This window comes from Diaporthe batatas (genome assembly GCF_019321695.1).
Source record: "Diaporthe batatas strain CRI 302-4 chromosome Unknown Contig00008, whole genome shotgun sequence".
Taxonomy (NCBI): domain Eukaryota; kingdom Fungi; phylum Ascomycota; class Sordariomycetes; order Diaporthales; family Diaporthaceae; genus Diaporthe; species Diaporthe batatas.
In genome coordinates this window covers 1,389,332-1,404,057 of record NW_025408555.1, presented here as the reverse complement: position 1 = coordinate 1,404,057, position 14,726 = coordinate 1,389,332, and the positions used below count along the sequence as shown (strand labels likewise).

The 14,726-nt window shown below is 56.1% G+C and overlaps 4 protein-coding genes across 4 annotated transcripts; 3 read left to right on the top strand and 1 right to left on the bottom strand.

Annotated features, from left to right (window-relative positions):
* The first annotated feature begins 690 nt into the window (after nt 1-690).
* Nucleotides 691-2,812, top strand: KVR01_007624 (uncharacterized protein). Its single transcript, XM_044782043.1, has one exon. The coding sequence runs from the start codon at nt 759-761 to the stop codon at nt 2,775-2,777; it is 2,019 nt and encodes a 672-aa protein (XP_044643877.1). The 5' UTR covers nt 691-758; the 3' UTR covers nt 2,778-2,812.
* A 723-nt stretch (nt 2,813-3,535) lies between these two features.
* On the top strand, nt 3,536-5,706 carry KVR01_007640 (uncharacterized protein). Its single transcript, XM_044787377.1, has 2 exons — nt 3,536-4,031; nt 4,112-5,706. Exons 1-2 carry the CDS (start codon nt 3,577-3,579, stop codon nt 5,550-5,552), a joined length of 1,896 nt encoding a protein of 631 aa, XP_044643893.1. The 5' UTR covers nt 3,536-3,576; the 3' UTR covers nt 5,553-5,706.
* Nucleotides 5,707-9,365: 3,659 nt separating this feature from the next.
* Nucleotides 9,366-11,258, top strand: KVR01_007305 (uncharacterized protein; the record flags this gene model as incomplete). Its single annotated transcript, XM_044782769.1, has 4 exons — nt 9,366-9,547; nt 9,630-9,917; nt 9,998-10,173; nt 10,240-11,258. 4 exons carry the CDS (start codon nt 9,366-9,368, stop codon nt 11,256-11,258), a joined length of 1,665 nt encoding a protein of 554 aa, XP_044643558.1.
* Nucleotides 11,259-11,986: 728 nt separating this feature from the next.
* Nucleotides 11,987-14,445, bottom strand: KVR01_007566 (uncharacterized protein; the record flags this gene model as incomplete). The annotated part of the gene is made up of 3 exons (XM_044781624.1): nt 13,316-14,445; nt 12,637-13,071; nt 11,987-12,538 (listed from the first exon to the last, which is right to left on the bottom strand). The coding sequence occupies exons 1-3, from the start codon at nt 13,940-13,942 to the stop codon at nt 11,987-11,989; spliced, it is 1,614 nt and encodes a 537-aa protein (XP_044643819.1). The 5' UTR covers nt 13,943-14,445.
* Nucleotides 14,446-14,726: the final 281 nt, after the last annotated feature.

Below are 14,726 nucleotides of genomic sequence, written 5' to 3'. Positions count from 1 at the left end.
TGTTTATAGAAAAGCAAGATCTGCCGCAACTATCTGGATGTAGGTAAGAGCTCTCAGGTGGCAATGGAAATGATTGCTCACACCGGATCCAGGAAAAACAGGATCCGCTAGCCCAATGTTGATATTTCATTTCACCTGTTTGAAGTTGCTACCCAGGCAGCCAGCCGAGTGAGCGGCACGCTCACAGCCCCAGAGAGGCATTGGGCCGGGGCAACCTGGGCAAACAAATTCGCGGTGCTTTACCGTGCGCATCGCATCCCGGAACACCAAGCCTAATCACGCGGACTTACACCTGATTTATTATGTGGTCAAGCTCATTCTTGTGCCTAGCGGCCTAGAGAACAAAGCACTACGTCTTTGGTTCCAAGTGTCTGAGAGCCTGAGAACCCCGGATAGCTTATAACTCAAACCAAGTAAAGTAAAAGAAGTGACAGTCAAACAAAAATCTGAATATAATCAATCGATTTGACCAATAATTTTGAATCAGTATCCGTCCACTTGGTGGCTGGTAATAGTAGCGGGTAGGCTGAGAGAGTATTCCCTCAGGGGTGGGGACTTTAGGATGGGATGTTGCGGCACAGCAGTCCGGTATCACGTGTGCCACGGGTTCGGTGCCTAATGGAACGTTAACAAACGGGCTTGAATGGCAACCTTTCCACAACCATCATCATCACCAGCAGTGCTGAGGACGCCCACCGCCCGCTCCCCCCTTTACGATGCATAGGCGATCCTGGCGATAAGCCTGAGCTTCATGCACAATGGAGTCGCTGAGGGAACGGGGCCAGGAGTTCAGAAGGAGAGGCCTGCAGATCCCGAAGAGGGCGGTGAGCAACCTGAAGCACAAGATGACCATGGAAAAATACGAATACGCACCGCTGCCCTCTACCGGTCATATTCGCCTACTCAAGCTTCACCCCGTTACAAATTCGAAGGACACATCACTATCTGTCGACCTAGTCCCCGTATTACTGGACGAGGCTCCAGAGTTCGAAGCCCTCTCCTACGCTTGGGGAAAACCGTGGCCGAGATATGAAATCTGTTGCGCTGGCCGCCGGATCGACATTGGGTCAAGTCTTTATGGTGCTCTATGGCACATGCGGCAACAACATCCAGGAGATACGTTCTGGGTATGGGCCGATGCAGTGTGCATCAACCAATATGATATCGCGGAGCGAGAGGCGCAAGTCAGCATGATGAGCGAGATTTACGCCAGGGCGTCCATCACGGTGATTTGGCTAGGATGGGACAACGAATATATCACACGTGCCTTCGTAGCCATCCAACGGTTCAGAGAAACTTGGCAGACTCTGCGGGAAACCCTCGATCTCCCTGTATACCTGGGTCCTTCTGCACCTGCTGCATCGGATGCGCTACGAGATGTGTTATCCAGGGACAACAACTCGGAATCGCGCCGACTTCTACGAGATGCCTTTGGTGACGATAAGAGCCAGACCAAGGCGATGGAAGACATCTGGGTCCTACTGCGCCAGCCCTGGTTCATGCGAAAATGGGTGATCCAGGAGGTGGACAAGTCGAAACACCACGGGCTGGTCTTCATGGCCGGGAAATCCTGGACGCATTGGAGTAATTTAAGCTACTGGTTCCAATTCCTCTCGATGAATCTGCACGCCAGAGACACATTCTTCTTGGCGTGCCCTTGGAGGACGCCGGTTCCCAAACATGGCGACATAGATTACCACAAGATGTTTGACCGCGGGTCGATGCTCGGCCAAGGTTCAGAATACTCAACGACCACGCCCATATGCAACCTTCTGATATTTACAGCCACTTTCAAATGTGCTGTCCCCAGCGATCACATCATTTCTCTACTGGGTATTGCATCGGACTCATCAACACTCGAAGGCCTCATCGATTATAACATCTCTACCGATGATCTATATTGCCGGCTGATGTCTGCCCATCTCGACCATCCCCTTAAGCTCAGGGTTCTGTGGTCCACCCTTGACATGCTATCGGTGGAACAACGCGGAAAGAGCTCATGGATACCAAACATAGAACAATTGGCTTTGAAATTCCCCGCCTTTGACAATTGTATTCCCGCTCCGGGGCCCTATAGGCTGGCAGATGCTTGTGGGAGTACGGAAATCGAGGCAACCACCAGTGGCGACACGCTGCTGATAAGAGGGCGCATCATTGATGCTGTAGAGCACCTGGGACGGCTTACGACTACGCAGTATTCTGAGACAAGGCGTCCCCTGTACGACGGCGACTGTTCCAAGCGGAATAAAACCACATTGAGAATGTGGGATGACTGGCTTGATGAATGTCAAACAATGGCAAAGTCAGCCGGTCAGGATGGCCAGGAGTTTGTAAAGGCTTTGCTGATCGACAGTCTCCTTGGTGTGTCCGCAGAGGTCACCGCAGCTGCAAAGAAGGATTTTTTCAAGTACCGACAAATCCAGAAGTCCCTTGTCGCTGTCTCGGATGAGAAGCGTGCCTTGGAGATTATAGAAAGCATGACCTTTGAGTTGGCCAAGTCCGTCGAGGTCATCTCGGCATTTATCGTCAATATGCAGTACAGACGTTTCGGTCACACGCGAAATGACAGGTTAGGATGGATGCCGTTGGTAGCGGAAGATGGGGACCAAATATGCGTGTTTGATGGCATGGAATTCCCGTATGCCGTGCGCAAGAAGGAAGGGCCAGAAGGAACTGGGAACTACGTGCTTGTAGGCGCGTGCTATATCTCGTCGCTCCTGAATGGAGAAGCTATGGAGTTGCCTGGTGTTGAGTCGACAATAATTGCGATTGAGTAACTAGCTCGCACCGATAATAAGGATGACTGCAACAATTTCTGTTTCTTTGCTCGCCATCATTTTGTGACCGTTGTGGCCGGAATTTGATCATGATTACCACAATCAGTACTGATAGAATTCACCCACTTCATGTTAAAAGGCCGGAATTGTGTCATCGGCGAATTAATGTCTCCTCACCTCGGAAATATATATCAAATGCTCTTGATGAGCTTCTGGAACAGGTGTCGGAGACCGCAGCGGATGGAGTTATGGAGTTGTCAATCGGCCAGACCCCCAGGCGGCACGACTATGGACTGCCGTGTTCTGCTAAGCGGCTATGCGTCTTTTGTGAAGCCTTCGTTCCCATTCTCATGTTTTTGTCGGAAAAGTTGAGTCTAATAAATCACACGAATTCTAGGATCAACATGGCATGAAATGTAATTAGCAAAGATCACATGTGCAATTGATGTTTCTATATTGACCTTGGGATACATTGTGTGATCAAAGTGGCTGAACTTTTTAACAAAATTTGTGAACTTCCCTCTTTGTTCTTCTTTCTTCATAAATGAGAGGCTACTTATACGATTTACGAGCATTTTCGGTGGTTGTTAATAAACGGCATAAGACTGGTACGTGGGTGTAAGACACGGGTCAACTACACGTATAAACGCACCGAGACACATGCCAAAACATGACGTCAGCTGCCGCGCATGCCACTAATAAGCCACCTCAGAGTGGCACAGTTAGAGGACAGACTCCGCCAAACCCACTTTTATGTACAGCATCTGATCGAAGTAAACACCACCACAGTAGTATCGCCATGGAGGACAAGCCCAGCTCCATCACCAACCTGCCCCTCGACATCCTCCTCCTCATCTTCCCACACCTGGACCCGAAGAGCTTCCTCGCACTATGCGCCACCTGCAAGGCGCTGCAGCAGCCCTCGATCCGGCTCGAGCCATCGTACTGGCGACAGGCCACCCGAAGCACGTTCCGCGTGCCCAACCAGCCCGTCGTCGAGCATGACGGCGCCCGGTGGCAGCACATGTACCGCCGCCTGCTCACACAGACCAGGGTCTTCACCTGGGGCAGCAACGGCCACACACGACTGGGCCACAGCTATGCGTCAAACGCTCGCAGCCTCATGACCCCCCGTGCCATCCGGCCGGGCATCCCAGTCATCCCTCGCCGGCAGAACCGGGGCCCCGGCGGCGGGTTCCCCATCGAGATGGAGGATACGCGGAGCTTGGGTGTCATAGCGGATATGCAGTGCGGGTATGTCATTGCCAGTGCTAGTGTAGTGCGAGGGAGGCAAAACGCAGGCATGGACGCAGCTTACCTTTTCTTATTAATAGTGGCTGGTCAACGACCCTTCTCACCTCCAAGGGCACCCTCCACACTGCCGGTGTCATGAACGGCCAGAGGGTCCTTCGCGCGCCCCATCGGCTGCAGAGACTCACCTTCCCAGCCGAGGCACAGGGCGACGAGCATGCCACCTCCATCCGGCAGTTCTCCGCCGGCCGGTCCCATGTACTGGCCCTCTCCGACAGCGGTAGGATCTGGTCGTGGCCCGATGCGAACGAGCCTGCCGTTTGCGTCAGGTTTGCCGACCTGCACGTAGAGGAGACTCCGTCCGCAGGTACAGACCGCCAGCCATCATCCGCCAACGGTCTGGTCAGGCAAGTTGTCGCTGGCTGGAGTCGGAGCTCAGCCTATGTCCACGGCGTGGGCATCGTGCTGTGGGACACCGTCGAGGGCAGAGACCTGGAGACAGGCGGCCCCTTGTCCTTAGAGCACGCCGAGGTCCCCAGGACTGGCTACAAACGCGTTAAAGACACATCTGCTGAGTCAGAGTATGAGAAGACGCTCGGGGCCGAGGTTGGAGCAGTGCTAAACTATGTCGTACTCGAGCACTTCGTCTTGTTCAACACCGATCTCGGCAAGGTCTTTTGCGGCAAGTTGGGCGAGAACAACAGCGTAGAGTCTATCCTCGAGCTACAACAACTGCGCAGCGACGAGGCGTCACCATTCGACGTGCAAGGCTCATTCCGCAGCTTCGCTGTCTTCAGCAAGGGGCAAGTCATCACCGCCGACCAGGACTATCTCGATGCATGCTGGGCAGCCCAACACACGGATCCCGAACAGGCTGACGTCCAGGGCCTCAAGAGAATCCCCGCACTGCAGCACAAAGACATCATCCAAGTTGCCTTTGGCGACTACCACTACCTGGCCCTGCACGCGAGCGGGAAGATCACATCGTATGGCACCGAGGTGAGCGCCTGCGGCGCACTGGGCCTAGGCGACGGGACGAGCATGGGTGGCCACGCCCGTGGCGTGGTCTACGAAAATTTCAGCCGCCAGGGACAGCTTCTGCCGCATGCTTATACCCACGGCCGCCAGGTATGGTTCGACGACAGGAAGAGGGACTGGCTCGTCCACATGGTGTGCGGCGGCACAGACCCTGCCGAGAGCGAGGAGCGCAGGACCCTGTTCAAGAACAACCGCAATGTGCAAGGCGAGGTGAGTGAGTGGGTCGAGCAGGAGAGCAGGGCCTGGGACAAGATGGAGGAGGAGGACGGGATCGGTGCGTATTTCGCACTGGGGGTCAGTGCTGCTGGGTGGCACTCCGGTGCCTTGGTCTTGGTCAACGAGGAGCTGGCGGGGAAGGAGTCTGCGTATGCTTGGGACAAGATGAGTTTTCCGAGGCTGAGGCTGGCCGACGGGACTGAGATGCCTGGCCAGAAAGACTTTGACGAATGGAGGGACGGTCGGCCCGACTGGCAGTTTGATGTGTAGACTTAGTGTTCTGGCAAACGCGTCGCTTTCCTACAACAGCTGGCTTACCTAGGTGTTTTCTTTCTCGTTTCGGCTGCTATGTTCAACTTCACACAGAAGTTTCAGTTTATGGACCAGAAGCAGTTAGTGGCAGTAATTGAAAACATGTCTATCATTCCATTTGACCGTCTCAACGCCTGACGTTACATATGTACCCTCTAATGCCTACCCAATTAAGAAAGTCCAACTAGCTCCTGTTTGTGAGCCCCGGGGAGGTGAATGGAAGGCTGCTGAAGTACCTGGTTTCGGTAGCATTTGGCATGAGTCCGAAGACATACACGGCGCCTTCACACAGTGGTAACCGCTCAGAGACCCAGCGTACGAGGAAAGAAAAAACATACAAGGCCGATAAAGGTTTAAAAGCGTCTCTAGGATCTTGCCTTCACTCCCCTGCCAGTGAAATTCAGTTTAAAATTGTCAGTCGATCCACCAAATCCGTCAAATCATGTCCACTTCTGGAGAGTCTCCGGCTCTCATAGCCTGGGCCGCCATAGATCTTTATCAAAGGCGCCCAGATCGCCAGTATCCCCTCATACTCATCCTCTTCAGCAAGGTAGCGGAATGCTGGGTTGGCAAGGTAGCCCAACCGCAGTATCCTCTTCAGCTTCTCTTTATCGAGGCCTGTGGTTTCCCGAGCGTCCTTCCACTTTCCCCTTAGGGCCTGTAAATCATCCGCAAGACACTCCACAAGTCGAGGCAGAGCTATTTTCTCAGGTAAGTCGTGGGCCAGTCCCCAAGGCTGGGTCTGCCGGACAACCCATTTCAAAAGGTCGTTGTCGTAGCCTTCCTCCATGGATGACAAAAGACTCTCTAGTGTGAATGTGCCGTGCGAGAAACGGAAGAAAAGGCGTCGTGCAGTCGTCCCCTCTTCCAATGTCCATAGTCGCTCTTTCCACCGAGAATAACGAATTCGTATCAGAGCTTCTTGGCTTGAATTGAATGTGTGCTCATAGAGAGGCGGGTCAAGGACCAGAACGGCCTCTGCAACAGAGAAGATATGCCGCACAGGAGTCGAAGCCACCCCTGTCCCATCTCTGGTTATGGGTAGACACAGTGTGTCTATCCAGAACAGTACATTGTTTCCCTTGCCGAGGCTCAGAGAAACCTCGTCTGCCATGATCTGCAGCCGCGCAACTTGGCAACTAGGAAGAGAGTTCTGAGACAAGTTCCCCAGCCCAGCGGCTCTCACGTGACTCAATGGCGATATATGGTGTCGTTCCGAGTGCGTCAAGAGATTGAGATATGAATGATAAGTATCTGACCACCATTTCGAGGCTCAAACCGGCAGAGAATAATCTCCGTCGCCTGTTGTGTGGAGAAAGCGCTGGGACACTAGGGATGTTTCTAGGAGCTCTGCCGCATATGGTGTGCCGCTTCAAGCCAAACCTGACAAGTTCGGTTTCAGAGATCCGAAACTCAAAGATGAGAACAAATGGACAGTCAAGGGCGTACTTCTCGAACTTGAGAAGAAGTATCCCGGCGCAGGCCGTGCGCTTAAATCTTTATTCTTCACGAGTTTGTCGAGTGACAAGGATCCGGAGTGGAACCAGGATGATTATAGCTGGGAGGAAGCTGGTAAGCGGCTGGAAACAGTTATAGCCGAGAGGGCAGCTGAGGCTTTCAGCAGCGAGGCGCAAGGGCGGATTCCAATGGCGCAAGTGAGTAGTGAACCCGGGGCAACTACTGCTTAAACGCTCCAATCTGGCTTCGGCCTGTAAATGCCAATATTTGTTTATGCGGAAAACAACAAGGAGCATTTCCAGTCGAATAGACATGATAGAAGTGAGGTTGAGGAAGACTCGGCTGCGGTATAATATGCAGAACTAATTCGGTGTAGTAACTGAGAACCTTTTCTGGTAAATCAGTCGGTGTGCATGTGTCTTTTGTCAAGGCACCACGAGTCATATATTTGCAGCTGAAATGAGGTCTTCATTCCCTTTTAGTCACATTGTACTTGGAAGAATATGGGACTTCCGTTCACCCCCCCTTTTTTTGTTCTGAGTCACACAAGCTTGCTATCTAGGTATATAAGAAATCTTTGGCCACATCCAAGCACATACGGCCATAGATACAGGAAAATACGGGATCCCGTCCGCTCTCCCTTAGTCAAACCTGTAATCGCTGGATTAGTAGTTGGGTCGGTGACGACCAGCGAATACCCGGTGCTGTATGTTTTCTTTTTGCCTTTTCTTCCCTCAAATGTACCTCAGGTGTCGAGCTGCCGGGCCGCTGCACGGCGGCAGACCCAGCTGTTGTGCGAAAGGCAGTATCGGAACCACACTGTTGTGGTTCCTAATAAAACATGAGATGACATTGTTGTTGGGTCTGGATCATCCGGGAAGAATGGTTTACCAATCTGTGGGTCATATGTGGGCACCCAAGCCTGAGGCGTGTGCAGCGCCGGGAGCAGCGACGCGGCCGAAGAACACCACTACACGAGCCAGCACTTCAAGCTGCCGCACGAAAAGCTTAAACCAAACCTTTGAAAGGGCCGGGCGGTTCTGAAACCAGTCGCGTGAGATCCATTCTGCGCCTTGGATTTGCGTCACTCACTGGCCTGTCCAGCAGCAGGATCCGAGTCCCGGGTTCCGTTGGACCAAGGTGCAATAATTAGCCCTCTGCTCAAGCTGGTGTTCCATCTCGTCATACCTTGAGTAAACAATAAACACCACTACGTGAGAGCAGACACGATGGAAAAGTTGTCTGGTGGTAACATGACAATTGCATCTCTCATGGTGGAAATACCAGTGTCTCCACAGCGATGACTCTGACAAGCTTGGTGAAACGCCACAAGTGTGGTTGGGCATCCTGTAAAGATGAGAACACTCGACAACTTGACTGTGTCAACATTGCTTCATCGGGGGAATATTCCTGGCTCAGACTTGTCTGAAGCCAGGTACCGTCTCAAAGAAGGGCATTGTTGCTGATGTATTGTATGTATGCAGATAGGTAGCAGTGAGTTTCGTCCCTTGCCCATCTTTTTGCTGCCATTCATCAGCAGACCAGACCGTGACCATCTGCACGTCTTTGGCTTACGCACCCCGACGTAGCTGTCGGAGATGGTTTGTCTCTGAGTGATCAATATCTTGAAACCGAGAAGCTTAGGCCGAAGTTACAAGCAGGACAGCTTGAAAAACACAATTGCATGGTCCGGGCTGCCCAAGTCGGAGTGCACCTGAGACAGGCTCAAATCGAGTAGTACCCAGGAGCATGTCTGAGCCTTACAAGCGTGCTCCCGGTGCCGTTATTTCCGGGACTTCTCGACACAGGCGTGCCAGCTGGCTCCGCTCCACGGACCGGAATTGGCTGCGGTGGCTGTGGTATTCCGAGCCTGGTCTGAGCCGTGCGGAGACCGAAGGCGTCGGCCTGTTGCTAAAGAGCGCATTATGAACGTTATATTTCCAAAATTGTCTTTGGGGTTATGAGAAGGTGCTTGTCACTCGTTTCTCACAGCCAACCATGGTGGGAATCTCAAGCCTGGAATAATTATCCTCTGGCCGTCCCAGGTGCCGGAGCGCCGGAGCGCGCAGCTACTCCGTATCCCCGCTTCCTTCCGTGGCCTTCTCCCGGCCCCGCACGTGTTTTGGTACCAATTGACATGCAAGCATGCTGTACAACTCAACCCAGATGCCGCAGCTAGGGAAAATTGTTCCCCCCCAATCCCTGGGCCGCATGGATATATCCGTATGTCCCACCTGGACCAGGCCGGCGCTCTCACACACCGGCTGAGATATCCGAGTATTCAACAACAACCAAGGAGCGTGGAGAACATCAATGGCATCAAAGGCAACAATCCTCGAGCACCCGTCCCTGGGACAGGTCCACGGCGTGCAGCCACAGGGCCAGGCGCACGTGGAGCAGTACCTCGGCATCCAGTACGCGACGCTGGAGAACGCCTTCGCCAGGGGCAAGCTGGTCGAGGCGTACAAGAGCCCGATCCGGGCGACAGAGACCGGGTGAGACAGACGACGAACCATTGTCTTCGTGATTACCCCGGATCAGGATCTAGTCACCCCTTGGCTGACACAGGTTGGGCAGGCCGCTGCCGGTCGCCGACCCCAACAACGTCGACAACGAGCACCTGCTCCTGCAGCACGCCCTCCCGCACCCGGCGTACGCCTTCAGCGCCACCGAGTGCCTCACGCTCAACGTCTCGGCCCCGTCCCTCGACGCCAGGGGCGCGGGCGCCGCGCCGCTGCCCGTGGTCGTCTTCATCCACGGCGGCGGCTTCGCGACCGGCAGCGCTAGCTGGCCGCAGTGGGACCTCGCCCCCCTGGTCGAGCGGAGCGTCAAGCTGGGCGGCCCCGTGGTCGCCGTGGGGATCAAGTGAGTATCTAGTATAGGAGTACGGTACTAGTAGTAGTAGTACACGATCTGAGAGTGCTGACGCGGTGACAAATCACCAGCTACCGCCTGGGCCCGTTTGGCTTCCTCACCTCGTCGGCCCTCAGGGACGCCGGGTTTGGAGCCAACAACGGCCTCGACGACCAGAAGGTCGGTCTGCGCTGGGTCCAGAAGCACATCAAGGGGTTCGGAGGCGACCCTGCCAAGGTCACCCTCTTGTGCAGCAGCGCCGGCGCCGGTGGGTTCATACTGAAATGCGTCCCGCGAGCCCGAGGGGACCCCCAGCTGAAGTGACAGCACATAGCATCCGGCTTCTTCCACCTCCAGTCCCCCGAGCCTCTCTTCACCCGGCTGGCCGCGTACGGCGGCAGCCCCCTGATCCAGCCCGTCCCGCTGCAGGTCTCGGAAGCCGCCTACGGGATCGCGGCCGAGATCCTCGGCATCGACGCCCAGCCGCCGGCCGAGCAGGTCAGGTCGCTCCTCGCGGTCCCGGCGGGGGAGCTCCTGGCCAGGGTCGGCCACCTGCCGGTGCCCCTGACCGCGGCCGAGGACGGCGACGTCGTGCGCTCCACGACGTCGTTCGCCGCGCTCGCCGACACGGGCGCCCTCGAGAAGGAGTTCCCCGGCACCGCGTACTGCAAGTCCGTCCTGGTGGAGGACGGCCAGTTCGACGGCATGATCATCGGCCTGACGGCCCTCGCCGCCCGCACAGACAACCTGGCGGCGTCCCTCAGGACCGCTCTGGAGGCCGTCTTCGCGGACGACCCGGCCACGGTCACGGCGCTCCTCGACGGCTACGGCATCAGCGAGTCCAACGCCGACAGGGTCCCCGTCCTCAACTTCATCAACGACATCGGCTTCGCGCAGCCCGCGAGGGCGACGGCGGGGGCGTTCGCGGGCGCCGGGCCCCGGCTCGGGACGCGCTCGTTCCTCGCGCACTTCAACATGCCCAACCCGTGGCCCGGCCTGTGGCAGGGCCACGCCACGCACGCGCTGGACATTGCGATCCTGCTGGGCAACTACAACGCGTTCCTCGGCCCGGGCCAGAGGGCCACCGCTGAGCAGATGGCTGGGGACTTCCTGGCCTTTGCCAACGGCGCGGAGCCGTTCGCGCCTTATGCCGTTGGGGGAGACGGCGTCGCCAAGGTATACCAGGCGGCAGCGGATGCGGAGGAGGATGAGTCGCGTGTGGTCAAAGTGTCCAGTGGGGGAGACACCGGGCGCAGGCAGATCTTGGACAAGCTGGCAGGCCGAGACCCGAGCGTGCTTGACAAGCTGTTGGATGTGTTTGGTCTGTTCCTCAAAGGGCCCGGGTCGAAGTAAAGGCGGTGGTATTTAGCCGTCCTCTTGCGCCCGCGAGGAGGGAGTTGTCGCAAAGCAACATTTGCAGACTTGAAAGAGAAGATGCGAATATCCTAAAAGCGTCCATTGCCCCAGGACGCACGTATTGTTGATGCCCATCCCTTGTGGTCCAAATAGTATACTCTCGGATTTCCAGCCTCCGTGTGCTGTGATATACGCTGTCCTAGTACCAAATACTAGAAAGTACAAGAGCCCGATACTGTCAAATAGATAGAACGAGGTACTGTGGGACAGTCACCTGGCACGATCCTCGGCCCAGGCGAGAGCACAGCAAAGCCCAAAGGCAGCCTGGCAGCAAAAGAATATGGGGAGCCGGTGAGACATGAGGCAGAGGTAAGTATTATCTATCATTGATGCAAGAACAATGCCGAGACATCTATGCCCGTGTATCGATGCAACCGACACATGAATATCCGTGCCATCTACGCCATCCACCCGCCCACCCAACCATCTAGACCTTAGTACTCCATCATGGCGTTCTCGTTAACGCCGTCGTCAAGACGGTGCCCCTTAGCCTTCAAGTTGTCTGTGAGTCGTAAGGCTGAGGCCATAAGCACCTACCATATTATGAATATAGTCATCAACATCGTCTCCTTTTCAAGCGCCGGGTCTTGAGCGCTTACCACTCACTGTATGTAGGCGCCATGTATATATATCCTCAGACGTACACGGAACAGAAGCGAAACCACCTACACCTTAGTCCTCCACCCACCCCCGACCCTCCTCTGCTTAACAACCTTAGCAGCAGCCATGAAGCCCCCGCCCACAATCATAGCAGACCCCGCAAACGCCTGCGCGCCATAATACCTTCCCCCACACGCACTGATAAGCGCCCCGGCGATAGGCGGGCCCGTGAGCGTCGCAAAGCTGACAATAGTAAACACCATCCCCATCCGCGTGCCGGCCCTGCGCAGGTCCGTCGTCAGGCTGCTCAGCCCCGCCGGGAACAGCGACTGGATGCCCCCCGCCGCGATCCCGAAGAAGACCGCCCACGCGTAGAGCCCCGCGGGCCCGGACACGGCGGCCCACGTCAGCTGGCAGATGCCCGCCGCGACGGCCACGGGGACGAAGACGTTGAGGGCGCCCCACCGGTCCGCGAGGTGGTTCGGCACCAGGCGGCCGATGATCCCGATGCCGTTGAGGAGGAGGAGGAGGTTGAGCGAGTCCGTGTAGGAGAGGCCCGTGATGTCGCGGGAGTAGGAGGCTAGGTAGTAGAATGCGAAGTAGACGCCGAGGAAGCACTGGGGGGTGGGTTGGGTTTGAAGGTCAGCCTCACACGCACGAAGGATGGGGGACATGAGATAGATAGACGGTGCTGCGTTTCGCGGGGCAGACTCACGGTGAAGCTCCCGGCCGCATAAAAGGTATACTCAAGCTCCCCAAACGCGGCCCACTCGACCAGCGCCCCGGCCTTGCGCGGCGGTATCCGCCTCCTCAGGCCGATATTGGCCAGAACCAGCCCCAGGGCCTGGATGAACCCGATCGCCCGGACGGTCCAGGGGAACCCGACCGAGGGCAGCAGCTGCCTCGCCATGGCCGGGAAGATGAGCCCGCCCGTCGCGCTGCCGCACGCCGTCATACCGATAGCCAGCCCCCTCTTCCTGCTAAAGTACGTCGACACCGTCGCCACCGTGGGGCAGAACAGGCAGCCGTTGCCGAGGCCCATGCAGACGCCCTGCGCGAGGAAGAGCTGCCAGTACTTGGTGCACACGGCCGTCGTGAAGATGCCCAGGAGCTGGAAGGTGGTCCCGAGGAGGAACACCTCGCGGAAGTACTAAGGGGCACCTCTTGGTCAGCGATGGTGGCGCCTGGGCCGGGTAGGTCGAAATAAGCAATAAGCAGATGTAACCATGCCTCCGAACAGTCGGTCTCCAAGGCTCTCTCCACTCGGAGCCGCCCTGTCCCAGGTGACCAACCACGACAAGAGCTCATGCGGCACAAGGTTCAGTGTAAGCCGCAGGCCAAGATACAATAACTAACAACGAACAGCAAGCAACCTTGAAACCTTCAGAACTTACCCCAGCATCCGTCATCCGCCCCGTAAAAGTCCCAATAAAAAACAACAAGAACACCTGGATAGACCCGATCCAGGAAATCGTCGCGGGCGGGCCCAGCGCCAGCTCATTAGCATAGTACGTCTGGAACACCCCGAACGAGTTGATATACCCCCAAGTGTTCATGATGACCAGGTGGCCGGCCGCCACCGACGTCCACGCCCTCAGGCCCCCGTCGGGCGGCGGGCCAGGGTTGAAGCTCGACTTGCTGGTGGTGCGGCTTATGACGCGCGCGGCGAGGCTTCCGCGGTGCCTGCTTGCGCGGCCGTCATCGTCGTCATCTGTGGCGCTGGCGCCGACAGCGGCGTCCTCCTCTTCTTCCTCGTGGGTACCGCCGCGGCCGCCATCTTTGAAGTCGTCGCTGTCGTCGAGCCTCACGCCGGGAATGGCCTCGGTATTTGAGTCCTGCGTCGGCCGCCGAAGCCCCCCGGCAGCAGATTGCTTCTCCGGGTCGCCTCCGTGCATGTGGCCATCGCCCTTTCCTCGCCCCTGCTCTATGTCGATGTAGTCTATGTGCTTCTCTCGCTCGGGACTGGTCGACGGATCGAGGTCCGTACTAATGCTGCTTGTTGTTGATGGGGAGCGAGCCATTGTATTTCGGTCGGCAGTCGCTGCCGGGAGCTGCCCAGTTGGCGATGCTGCGTCACGACCGAATTCAGGATGGGTCCCGAGATCGATGTCAGGGACTCAGGGTACCCGACAGAGCGAAGGAGTGTGAATCTAAGAAGGGAACCTCTGCCCCGATCTCATCCTTATTGATGCTGAAGAGCTAATCCTGACTCGATGAAAATGCAGCATTGAACGGGGAAGAATGCCGGCGCAGACACAGAAAAGTCTATGTCCGGATAAAGGAATTCCAGAACTGCTGTGGTTGCCATTGACTCATGCATACGAGAGATGACCAGTAACTATCTGTTAGCTGGAGAACGGCAGCTTTTAATCCTTACTAGCCCCTATATTCGGGCAGGAATTTCCGATCGATAACCATTGCTAGACGGTTGGTTGTGTGGGGCGAAATCCTCCTTCCCCAGGTTTCCGGGCTAGTTATGACAAACTCAATGCTTCCGAAAGCAAGGGAGTCTCGTAGGTCTCTGGGGAAGGGCGTAAACTGCACGGGGCAAATGGCGGGATATGCTGGTTATTTTTTATTCCCGGCTGTCAAAGCCCGGTCCCAATGATGCGGACACTGGCCGACAGCCGATTGAGGCCGACCTCGGCGAGGTTGAGCCACGCGTGACAGCAAGTCGGCACTTGCACCTATTGCATGGACGACTCGAATCAGGTGAATGGCAACTAGTCAATTGGATTCTGTGCCTTGTAAATTCTGAAGGAGCTCGAAGACTATCTCTCGCACAGACCAAAGTTTCTCATCGCC

Excerpts from the sequence above, each read along its gene's own strand:
- KVR01_007624 (XM_044782043.1), top strand. The coding sequence starts at position 759 with ATGGAGTCGCTGAGGGAACGGGGCCAGGAGTTCAGAAGGAGAGGCCTG.
- KVR01_007640 (XM_044787377.1), top strand. The coding sequence starts at position 3,577 with ATGGAGGACAAGCCCAGCTCCATCACCAACCTGCCCCTCGACATCCTC. Across the intron at positions 4,032-4,111 it reads ATAGCGGATATGCAGTGCGG|TGGCTGGTCAACGACCCTTC; the intron begins GTATGTCATTGC and ends TCTTATTAATAG.